General features: G+C 43.4%; 1 protein-coding gene across 1 annotated transcript; it reads left to right on the top strand.

Moving 5' to 3' along the window:
- Positions 1 to 7,712: 7,712 nt before the first annotated feature.
- On the top strand, positions 7,713 to 8,891 carry LOC308473087 (olfactory receptor 9G4-like). The gene has a single exon (XM_080998343.1). It carries the CDS (start codon positions 7,812 to 7,814, stop codon positions 8,760 to 8,762), a length of 951 nt encoding a protein of 316 aa, XP_080854469.1. The 5' UTR covers positions 7,713 to 7,811; the 3' UTR covers positions 8,763 to 8,891.
- Positions 8,892 to 11,676: the final 2,785 nt, after the last annotated feature.

Here is an 11,676-nt window from a genome sequence, read left to right as displayed (position 1 = left end):
ATCCTTAATGCTACTGGGGAAGGAAAGAATTTCCCAAGCTTGACACTGCTATTCACGTGGTATTTGCATTTAAGGTATGCTTTTGAAAAAATAATTGTAAAAAAATTAAAAATAAAAGCATTGGTTCAGATAATTTCCCACAAGGCTTCCTAACCCCCATCACACTCCAAATTTATTCTACCACAGATTTTGCAAGCTCACCCATCTTTACTTTTATAAAATTGGCAAGTGTGATTTGGTGAGGTGCTGGGAATTTTCTGTTAGGGATGCTGATGCGCTAGAGCTATAATTCCCATGGTCTCCTGGGAAGAGGGAATAATCATTACATCACTTTAACCAGGTGCAGCAGATCTGCCCAAAGTTAAGGTGCATGATACAGAAGTCCTTATATCGGATCCTGTGGCATATTTAGTGGATGGTGAATTAAGTGTATGCTGCCCCCTTAAGAACAATATATATTTCATAGGGTTGCCATATTTTGGAGAGCAAAAAAGAGGACATGTTTGCTGACTTCTACTTTTAACTACAGATCGCTATGACGGCTCTCATTTTAAATTTCCCTACAATGTTCTTAACTTTCAACAACAATATAAAAATAATTATAATACATATTGCTCCCTCGTTTGCCGAGTGAAAGTATTTTGGCTCATGTTCACATCTTTGTGAACGTAAGTGTGCAAAGAACAATGTATTAAACTGTTTAACATGTACATATGGGCTCTCCTTATGGGCAGGGTGTTGTTAACCCTTGCCCTCCCAGACTCCTCCAAGATCTTGCAGCTGGGCCAGCATCCTTTTAGTTCAGTCACAAGAGAAGGGATTTATACAGTATGTAGCTAATTTAAGATGCTTCTTGTTGTTTAGTCGTTTAGTCATGTCCGACTCTTCGTGACCCCATGGACCAGAGCACGCCAGGCACACCTGTCTTCCACTGCCTCCCGCAGTTTGGTCAAACTCATGCTGGTAGCTTTGAGAACACTATCCAACCATCTCGTCCTCTGTCGTCCCCTTCTCCTTGTGCCCTCCATCTTTCCCAACATCAGGGTCTTTTCCAGGGAGTCTTCTCTTCTCATGACGTGGCCAAAGTATTGGAGCCTCAGCTTCACAATCTGTCCTTCCAGTGACCACTCAGGGCTGATTTCCTTAAGAATGGACATGTTTGATCTTCTTGGAGTCCATGGGACTCTCAAGAGTCTCCTCCAGCACCATAATTCAAAAGCATCAATTCTTCGGCGATCAGCCTTCTTTATGGTCCAGCTTTCACTTCCATACTTCACTACTGGGAAAACCATAGCTTTAACTATACGGACCTTTGTTGGCAAGGTGATGTCTCTGCTTTTTAAGATGTTGTCTAGGTTTGTCATTGCTTTTCTCCCAAAAAGCAGACGTCTTTTAATTTAGCGGCTGCTGTCACCATCTGCAGTGATCATGGAGCCCAAAAAAGTAAAATTTCTCACTGCCTCCATTTCTTCCCCTTCTATTTGCCAGGAGGTGATGGGACCAGTGGCCATGATCTCCGTTTTTTTGATGTTGAGCTTCAAACCATATTTTGCGCTCTCCTCTTTCACCCTCATTAAAAGGTTCTTTAATTCCTCCTCACTTTCTGCCATCAATGTTGTGTCATCTGCATATCTGAGGTTGTTGATATTTCTTCCGGCAATCTTAATTCCGGCTAGGGATTCATCCAGCCCAGCCTTTCGCATGATGAATTCTGCATATAAGTTAAATAAGCAGGGAGACAATATACAGCCTTGTCGTACTCCTTTCCCAATTTTGAACCAATCAGTTGTTCCATATCCAGTTCTAACTGTAGCTTCTTGTCCCACATAGAGATTTCTCAGGAGACAGATGAGGTGATCAGGCATTCCCATTTCTTTAAGAACTTGCCATAGTTTGCTGTGGTCGACACAGTCAAAGGCTTTTGCATAGTCAATGAAGCAGAAGTAGATGTCTTTTTGGAACTCTCTAGCTTTCTCCATAATCCAGTGCATGTTTGCAATTTAGTCTCTGGTTCCTCTGCCTCTTCTAAATCCAGCTTGCACTTCTGGGAGTTCTCGGTCCACATACTGCTTGAGCCTACCTTGGAGAATTTTAAGCATAACCTTGCTAGCGTGTGAAATGAGTGCTATTGTGCGGTAGTTGGAGCATTCTTTGGCACTGCCCTTCTTTGGGATTGGGATGTAGACTGATCTTCTCCAATCCTCTGGCCACTGCTGAGTTTTCCAAACTTGCTGGCATATTGAGTGTAGCACCTTAACAGCATCATCTTTTAAAATTTTAAATAGTTCAGCTGGAATACCATCACTTCCACTGGCCTTGTTATTTGCAGTGCTTTCTAAGGCCCATATGACTTCACTCTCCAGGATGTCTGGCTCAAGGTCAACAACCACACTACCTGGGGTGTACAAGCCATCCATATCTTTCTGGTATAATTCCTCTGTGTATTCTTGCCCCCTCTTCTTGATGTCTTCTGCTTCTGTTAGGTCCTTACCATTTTTGTCCTTTATTATGGTAATCTTTGTACGAAATGTTCCTTTCATATCTCCAATTTTCTTGAACAGATCTCTGGTTCTCCCCACTCTGTTGTTTTCCTCTATTTCTTTGCATTGCTCGTTTAAGAAGGCCTTCTTGTCTCTCCTTGCTATTTTTTGGAAATCTGCATTCAATTTCCTGTATCTTTCACTATCTCCCTCGCATTTTGCTTGCCTTCTTTCCCCCGCTATTTGTAAGGCCTCGTTGGACAGGCACTTTGCTTTCTTGCATTTCCTTTTCATTGGGACGGTTTCGTTGCTGCCTCCTGTATAATGTTGCAAACCTCCATCCATAGTTCTTCAGGCACTCTGTCCACCAAATCTAAATCCTTAAACCTGTTCCTCACTTCCACTGTGTGGAAGTGAGGAACAGGTTCTCTGTTGCAATTCTCTGCTGCAGACTAGCTTAGCCAGGTGCCTTAGATTTGAGTCTATTTTCCCCCCCAAAGATATTTATTAAGATTTTCAAAATATTACAAAATAAAAAAAGAAAAAAGAAAAATACAAAATAAAAATAGTTAAAAACAATTCAGTTTTTCAATCACTTATCTTTCATTTGCTTATTTCCCGGACCTCCTCACACCTCCCTTTTCTGTATTCCAATTCAGTTTGTTAGTTCAGCAAATCCCTCCCCTCTTTGTTTATCCTAATCTTCAATCTTAAAGTATTGTAACATTAGATTTTTACCTATTAATAGTCCATTTTTTCATATTCCCTTATAACATTACAGCTAGAAACCACTTAGTTTCTATCCAACATCATTCTAACATTCATTAATTTTACAGTATTTCTGTAAATAGTCTTCAAACTTTTTCCAATCTTCTTCCATCGACTCTTCTCCCTGGTCTCGGATTCTGCCAGTCATTTCTGCCAGTTCCATATAGTCCATCTTAGATTTGAGTCTAATGCACTAGAAAACTTTTATTGGGTTACCGTAAAGAAAAACCCCCAGACATTTTGCCACATTTAAAAAATCCAACCAGACAGAAATGTCCAGAATTTCCCAGACATAGCCGGGATTCGGCCGTCTGTAAAAGTGCCCGGATTTTCACTTTTTGAAATATGGCAACCCAACATGGAGAACTCACAGACCAAGTGGTTTGTTATATTTGTGGTGTTTTCTTCCCTTTTGGTGTAAATTCTCTAGTGAGCAGGAGAGAGAGACAATAGTTTTGCATCCTTATTCCCATATCAAAACATCAAGAAGAAGCAAACATTCTAATTGTTTCTATAGGGAGCTTATTGAGTTATCCTGACTTGGGGAGACTCTTGGGGAAGAACTGTGGTCACTTTAGCTTGGCTGGAGCACAGGGAACATTTCAATATAAGCCACCTTTTGCAGGCAACAGGAAAACTCACCGAGCTTCATACAGGTAAGTCTGCTTCTTCCTGGTGTAGACCTTAGTGATGTCCCCACAGTCGGTTTCCATGCTACTCTTTGCTCAGCTTAAACTTCCCATCTGGGCAGCAGACCACTTTTCTTGCACCAGATTCCCGTGTGCATTCAGGAAATGTGTACACAAAAGCATATGCCAAAGTGTGCATAAGAATGGATATACTGGTGAAAGTAACATAAGAATGCAGTGTGCTAGGGAGGATTATTTCTCGCCGCCCCCCAAAAAATGTACAGGAGGCAAAATTACATGCAAATATATAGTAGGTAAAACTTGCCCTAAGATGCTAGTGAATGTTAATGATGGGTTTTTTAAAAATCACAAACCAACTTCGAAATGTGGAGGACTGAGCTTAAAATTAGAAAGATGAGAAACTGAGAGGTCCGTGTGTGTCCCACCCCCATCCCCAGTGCCTACACACTCATTTTCTGGCCCAACTGACCAGCAGTAAAACAGTTTCCCTTCTCAAGAGTAATTTTTTCCAAGAACTGAAAATATATGACTTTCATCAGAACCATAATCCTTCATGAGTTCTGGCTATAGCTTATAATAAAGCACATAAGCTTACAGAAATAACTGAAAACCAAAAAAAGGATTTCAGTCTGCCCCATGGAAGACCAAATTATTTTGATTCACATTTTTGTCCCTGCAAAAAAAAAGCACGGTTTGTCATTCAAACCACCTAATTTCCAACTTAATCCAATGCAGTTACCTCTTGAAGCAGCTGTAAAATCACTAAGTGATTTCATGGGTTCAAATGACATGTTTCTTTTTGTACAAGAGAGTACAAGAATATAAAGTAATGACTTTATATAGCCAGGTGAATTACTAATTCTGGGCAGGGATAGCCTAAATTCTGTCATCTATGCTCTGGTATCCCCTAGGTTAGATTGCTGCAATGCATTATACCTAAGGCTGCCTCTGAAGAAGGATTGAAAACTTCAGCCGGTAGAGAATTCAGCAGTCAGGTAACTCACATGGGCAAGGGGGTATGAGCATATCAAACCAATCCTGCAGTGGTTGCTAATTTGTTTCTGGAACTAAATCAAAATGCTTTTCTAAAAAAACCCTCTAAACCCCTAAATGGCTCAGAACTGCAAACGGATTTATTCTGTTTTTCAGCTATTTTGCAATGCTTCCCCAGCACTACTGCTGTCCAGAGACGCTTTAGCACAACAAAGGAGGGGAAATAAAAAAACAGAACATATGTGGTATAAAAAGAATTTCAACAGGAAAATATTATGGGATATGCACTGACAGGAAGTGAAGTCTTCTTCTTTGGCGATCACTCATAGCCGAGTAAGATTGTCTTCCATAAACACAGTTTTAACAGTGAGTCCGTAGGTGACTGTGGAGGCCAATTTTGGATCCACACGTCCTTCCACAGTGGGAACATTGGTTTCTGGGCGGGAGTTGATCACGGTGTAGATTTGCCGAGGGTGCCTTCCTCTTAGCACGTTTCTCCCTTGCGTCCTGAGTTCAAGTGCCTTCAAAACCCATGACACCTTTGGTAAAGGCTGTTCTCCAATTGGAGCACTTGCAGGCAAATGTTTCCCAATTGTTGGTGTTTATACTACATTTTTTATGATTTGCCTTGAGACGGTCTTTAAACCTCTTTTGTTGACCACCAGCATTACACTTTCCATTTTTAAGTTCAGAATAGAGTAGTGTGGCCATCCCATGAAGATGCAAACTGCGTTGAAAACAGGACTGTGTATAACTGCCCTGAGAGCAAATCATCATGAATAGGCCATAGAGGACCGCTTGGCCTCCCTCCTCTTCTGCTTCTGCTTCAGCTTTTAACTCTGGACTTCTCTGTTGCACAGACTCTCCCTTCTCACTAAACCCTGTTACCTCTTGAGCTTCTGACACCTCCTCTTCCTAGTCTTCTCCCTCTCCTCCCTCTGACCACTCATAGTCATCCTACCACCGATCCCTGGGCTCTGAGCCGTCTTCCCTTGGAGGTTCCCCAACTGGTGCCTCCTATCATTCCTCTGTGACCAAGCAGTCCCTGACGGCTGTGAACACACTCAACGTTTAAAGCATATCCAAAGCACATTCTTTCCCTCAAAGAATTATGTGCATTTTATTTTACCACTCACAGAGTTACACTTGCCAGTAACCCTTAACAGACTGTAGTGGCTAGAATTCTTTCAGGCGGAGAATGTGTTTCAGATAGGCTTTAACGGTATTGTGTGTACACAGCCATATCCTGCCGGTTAAACTATTTCTTGATAAGGCATGTAGAATTATTTGTTTACACATAGTTATGTCAGTTCCTTGCCTGAGTATGCTCTCTGGTGCTGAGTTGCAGTAATTCCTCTTGTGGCATTTCTTTTATAAACCATACTCTGGACAGTTACACTACAGGAAACTTTTTCCGATTTCCCAGGAAAAACACTTTTGAAGAGTTTTACATTTTCTAATATAACATTTCAACTGGAGGGTGGGTGGGAATATTCTGCACTCAGTTATTTAGAGGTAGCCAGTATTAAGAAGCGATTGGAAGGCTGCAATATACTATTTAATCAGAGTTGGAGGTGAATTCCATTCTACTAATCTGACTTTGGCCAGTACTCTAGTGTTTCCTGCAGTATATATTTAAAAAGGTAAAAAGATGAGGGATATAATACACCAGAGGTGGACAACTTGCGGCCTTCCAGATGTTGCTGGACCACAATTCCCATCATCACTGACCAGTACTAGCTGGGACTTTTTGACTGAGTTTCGGAGCTTTTTAAGGCAATTTTGGCACAATTTAACCCCCAGTGCCAGTTTGCCAGGACATTTGCCCTATTTCTGAAAAATAATCCAGGAGGCCATTTTCGGAGGCGAATTCCAGGACATGTCCTGGAAAATTAGGATGTATGGCAGCCCTAGACTGATGGGAGTTGGTTCTAACAACGTCTGAAGGCCACCAGGGTCTTCCAAACCCAATCATAGACTGTGGGATATTGATACAACTATAGACAAGGCCAAATTGCTGCAAATACCTTTTCCCCTTTTTGTCACTTGCAGGATTCCTGTGACATCAACTCCATCATTCATCTTCATGATTCATATCTACAAAATGTGCCTTAAGAATTGATCAGGTGAGTGCAAGGAGTCTGCGTTCCAAATTGTATGCCTCCCCTTAGTGTATAATCCCTGTAGAAGGTGAGCTACTGCTTCACATGTTATTTTCCTCCATAGCACATTGGTGAGTGCCTTCCCTATGTGTGTACCTGGAACAGAACAGAACAGAGCAGAACAGAACAGAACAGAACAGAACAGAAGATGTTTGTGCTGCCTTCCACATATTTGAAGGCATCTTGCTTTTTCCAGCATGGTTGTCAATAACCATGGCATAGCATAGTCAACTACATCAAATGTCCAGCAATGGACAAGTGATCCACCAAATGTAGCACACTAATGTACAACCAGCCCGTCACCTGCATTGCACATATCCTGCTACAGCTGTTATCAAGTTGTCAGTCATGAATTTTTGGTTTTGGCGAACAAAGTCAGCCTGGAAAGGCTTAAAATTACTCCTCAGATTCATTGCCTCAGCACAATGTCCTCTCAGTTCACCTCAATTTCCCCGGCTATTCTCTGTATCTCACCACCAAAGCTTCTGATCCCACAATATTTGAGGCAGAAAGAGCATATCCATCTTTCACTGGTTAACTTTAGTAGTGGTTAATTTGCGAGGAGTTTCACATTGCCAGATGGAAAAAGGAAATATCTTCTTTTGCTATTGTAAAACAAGGGGGGAAAATAACATATTACATTTTGTATGTCGTTTTAATAAATCCATCCCTCCAAATCACAGGTGTGCTCTATATAATACCATTGAGGGGAATGACAGCATTACTCTTCCTCTTCCCTGAATCAATTGGTGAGATCCATGGTGATGATGGAAACTGAAGGCAACCGCACACATCTTACCAACTTCATCTTGATGGGTTTCACGACAGATCCACTCCTGAGGATCCTCTTCTTTGTTCTGTTCCTGGTCTCGTACACTCTCACATTGACTGGAAACCTGGGTCTCATCACACTGATCTACCTAGATTCCCGCTTGCACACGCCCATGTATTTCTTTGTGGGCAGCCTTTCCTTCCTGGATGTCTGGTACTCCTCCGTCTACACTCCCCGGATCCTGTACGACTGTGTGTCTGAGAACAACGGCATGAGCCTGGCAGGCTGCGCAGCTCAGTTCTTCTTCTCAGCTGGCTTAGCCTACAGTGAATGTTTCCTGCTAGCTGCCATGGCCTATGACCGCTATGTGGCCATCTGCAAACCACTTCTGTATTCCACTGCTATGCCTAAGAAGCTCTGCACCCAGTTGGTCATTGGCTCTTATGTAGCTGGCTTTGCTAATGCTATTGTGCATACAGGAAACACTTTCCGGCTAAGCTTTTGTGGGAGCAACTATATCAACCACTACTTTTGTGATGCACCACCACTCGTGAAGATGGCCTGTGATGATACCCGGGTCTATGAACTCATCTTGGCTGCAGTCATTGGTTGCAATGTGCTGGCAACCACTGCCCTCATCCTGGGCTGCTACACAGGCATTGTGACAGCCATCATACGCATCCGCTCAGCTGCAGGGCGGCGCAAGGCCTTCTCCACTTGCTCCGCCCACCTACTCTCTGTCTCCCTCTACTATGGCTCCATCCTCCTCATGTATTCACGCCCAAGCTCGCAACACACTCCAAATGCGGACAAGGCAAATGCTCTTTTCTACACCGTGGTCAACCCCCTGGTCAACCCCTTCATTTACAGCTTGCGCAACAAAGATGTGAAGGCAGCCTTCAAGAAACTCCTTGGAAGATTTATAGCACCCAAATGAATGTCAGTGACGTTGCTCTGCTTCCCACAAAGTACGCAGAAGACCAGTGATGTGGAATCTGTGGGCCTCAAGATGTTGTTGGACCTCAGTTCTCATCCGTCCCACCCAGCATGGCCAATGCTCAGGGACGATGGGGGCTGTAGTCCAGCAACAGCTTAGTGGGCCATAGGCCACAACTTTGGATTAGAGAATGAAGAACCACTCTCTGGTATCCTTATTAATTTAAGAGACAGCAGACACTAGCAGGAGACCAAACTGATAACTTTGTGGTGATGCTGTATGTTAGGCACCATCTAGTGCTCTACTTCTCAATACTTCCCTGCCCACCCTCCATGGTTTGTCTCCTCCTGCCCTATTTCCTCATAGCCACATCCACAGATTTGTAGCACCTGAGAAAGAAGGAGACAAAGCCATCATGGGACAGAAGAGACCTATTAGGCATTGGGAAAGGTGGACACTCATGGGCCATTTTCCAACTCGCTTTTCATGCAACCCATCCTTCAGCTATATGGTCCTTGGGCATCATCTTCTCTCCCTCCCTCCCTCCCCGTAAGTTGTACTCCCTTGTGCTGGGTCTCTGAGAGGTATTTCCAGACTCTTTTTTTAATTTCCACTGCCACCCCAGATACCAAGTATTTGAATGTGTAATTGAGACATCCATTTGTTGAAGCCAAATGAATAAAAGGTTTTATGATAATTCAGTTTCAGTTATGTACTTTCTCATTGGTTACTTTAATTATATAGAACAAAGACTAACAGCAATGTTGACCCTGCTCTATCAAACTATAACCCTGCCACCTTGTCTCTCCATAATCTACGTCCAACTCCAACTCCTCCCTCCAAACTGTCTGTCCCCAATGTTGTTGTTGTTTTCACTCCGTCTCTCCCCAGTGTTGAAACCACCTTTCAAAACTCCTGTCCAACTCAAGACCAAGATCCCAAGCTCTCCTTCTTCCAACCTATAACATCTACCCTAAATCATATAAAATGTCAGGAGAATATTCATGACTCTCCTATAATATTCATTAATATCCACAGGTCTCCTGAGTCACCCCAAGTTTAGCCTTCGAAGAACCCATAGGGAGAGTGGTGCAGAAGTTCTCTCTTCAAAGCCCAGGGAGACAGTGTCTGCCGTAGCTTTTTTCCATCGTGGAAAAGAGCCACACATGTTGTCTAAAGCTGGCACTTGGTGCTGCTTTTTCTACTACTGTAAGGAAAATAGCAACTGGTGTCTTGAAATGAGCAGAGGGCACACCAGTCAGGAAACTAGACAAGAACTTTATTTGTCTCTCTTAAACCAGAGCAGGAAGTTCCTGCCTCCACCTGGATTGAAAAAGAGCTATCAGTCTGTCACCTAGGACTCAGCTATACAGCTGCATATAAAATGTTTTAAATGTGTTGTAAAGTGCAATATACAAATGTGACGCTAGATGGTGAAAGTGAGCTATGGCAAATTTGACGTATTTTCCAAAACGTTTTCTAAAAAAACATTTTCACAGCGTTTTTAATATGTGTGTAGATTCCACCTTAGTGGCTGAAAATAGATGGTGATACTTTCCACATAGCTAGGCCTTCCTTAGCTACTACCATTATCATCTGGGGGACCCAAATCCTCTTGCCACAGAACGTGGCTCCTACTTGGGAGGAGAAATATAAGAAAACTAGAATGCTGCCTTCTACAAAACAAGCCACTGGTCCATCTAGCTCAGTATTGTCCATACTGACTGGTAGAGAGATGCCACACATGTTCTCCATTCTCATCTTGTTCATTAAAACATTTATTGTAATTACAGATGGGAAATGAGCACAGCAGAAATTCCAAGCCTAACCCAATGCTGCTGTGCAGTTTATAGCAGAACCAGTGAATTAATCCCAATCTATAACTGCAAAATCAACAGGCTTCAGTCTGATATAATATTATCTGCAGTTCACAGGTAGTTAAGCAGAGCCTTTTGTCCCCGTTTGAATGAAGAGCTGTTCCATGCTGCAGACAAATTGGGATCACTCGTCACTTCCCAGGGAGTGCAGGGGGAGCAGTTTAGGAACTTCTTGCTCTTGAAACAACAGGGAACCGGCTGTCAATACAAGCAGAAAAACATTGCACTGCACCTCCTCAGCTGACCACCTACATTTGCTTGTCTCTTGGCTTGGGCAAAGAATAATAGTACACTGAAGGGAAGGATATAAGTTTTCTAAATAGAATTGGGCCAGCAGCCAAAGCACATCGGAGTCTGTCGAAACCTCTGCCCACGGTGGGGAGAAAGATCAGGGGTGTGTGTTAGGGAACCAGTTGTCTGAGCTAGCAGCTGATGAGAGAGAGAAAAAACTGAGGTGGTTAATAAGAGAGAGATCTATGGAATGGGGAGAGGTCCATGCTGGCGGGGGCAGACATAGAAAGCCCCTGGTAAATGAACCTCCAAGTCACCAGGTGTCTAAACTTCACCAGGGTCCATGTACACAGCAATTCCTGTATTTAAAAGGCTCAAACATGAGGACTTCCGGGTTGGCGCCATCGCCGAATGGCGGACTCCCTCCGAGCTCCGGAGGGAGCCTGCTCGGCAGGGGCTGGGTCCTACCGCACCGGCGATGCGGGGACCCTCAAAAACCACGGCCACGGAGGCCGTGGACATGGAGACTCGGCTGGCACCGCTAGCGCCCTCCCGACTCGTGAAGGAGCCTTTTTAAAGGCTACGGATCGGGTGCCGGGGAGAAGCGTGGTGCTTTGAGTCCTCTGCTATCCCTGCCGAGCGCAGCCGCATGCCATCCGGCGGAGAGCGCTGACTTCTTCTATTGAAAATTCGGACTTCTTAACAACAACCCGTGAGTAATTTGGAAACCGGGTTCAAAAGGAGAAAAAAAAAATTTTTTTCCGGATAGGACACGAGCGGGGGGGGGATCCAAAAAGGAAGTCAGT

Source organism: Podarcis pityusensis (assembly GCF_964106645.2).
Source record: "Podarcis pityusensis genome assembly, chromosome: 1".
Classification (NCBI taxonomy): domain Eukaryota; kingdom Metazoa; phylum Chordata; class Lepidosauria; order Squamata; family Lacertidae; genus Podarcis; species Podarcis pityusensis.
The sequence above is the reverse complement of the archived record's forward strand: the minus strand, read 5'-3'. Positions and strand labels throughout refer to the sequence as shown.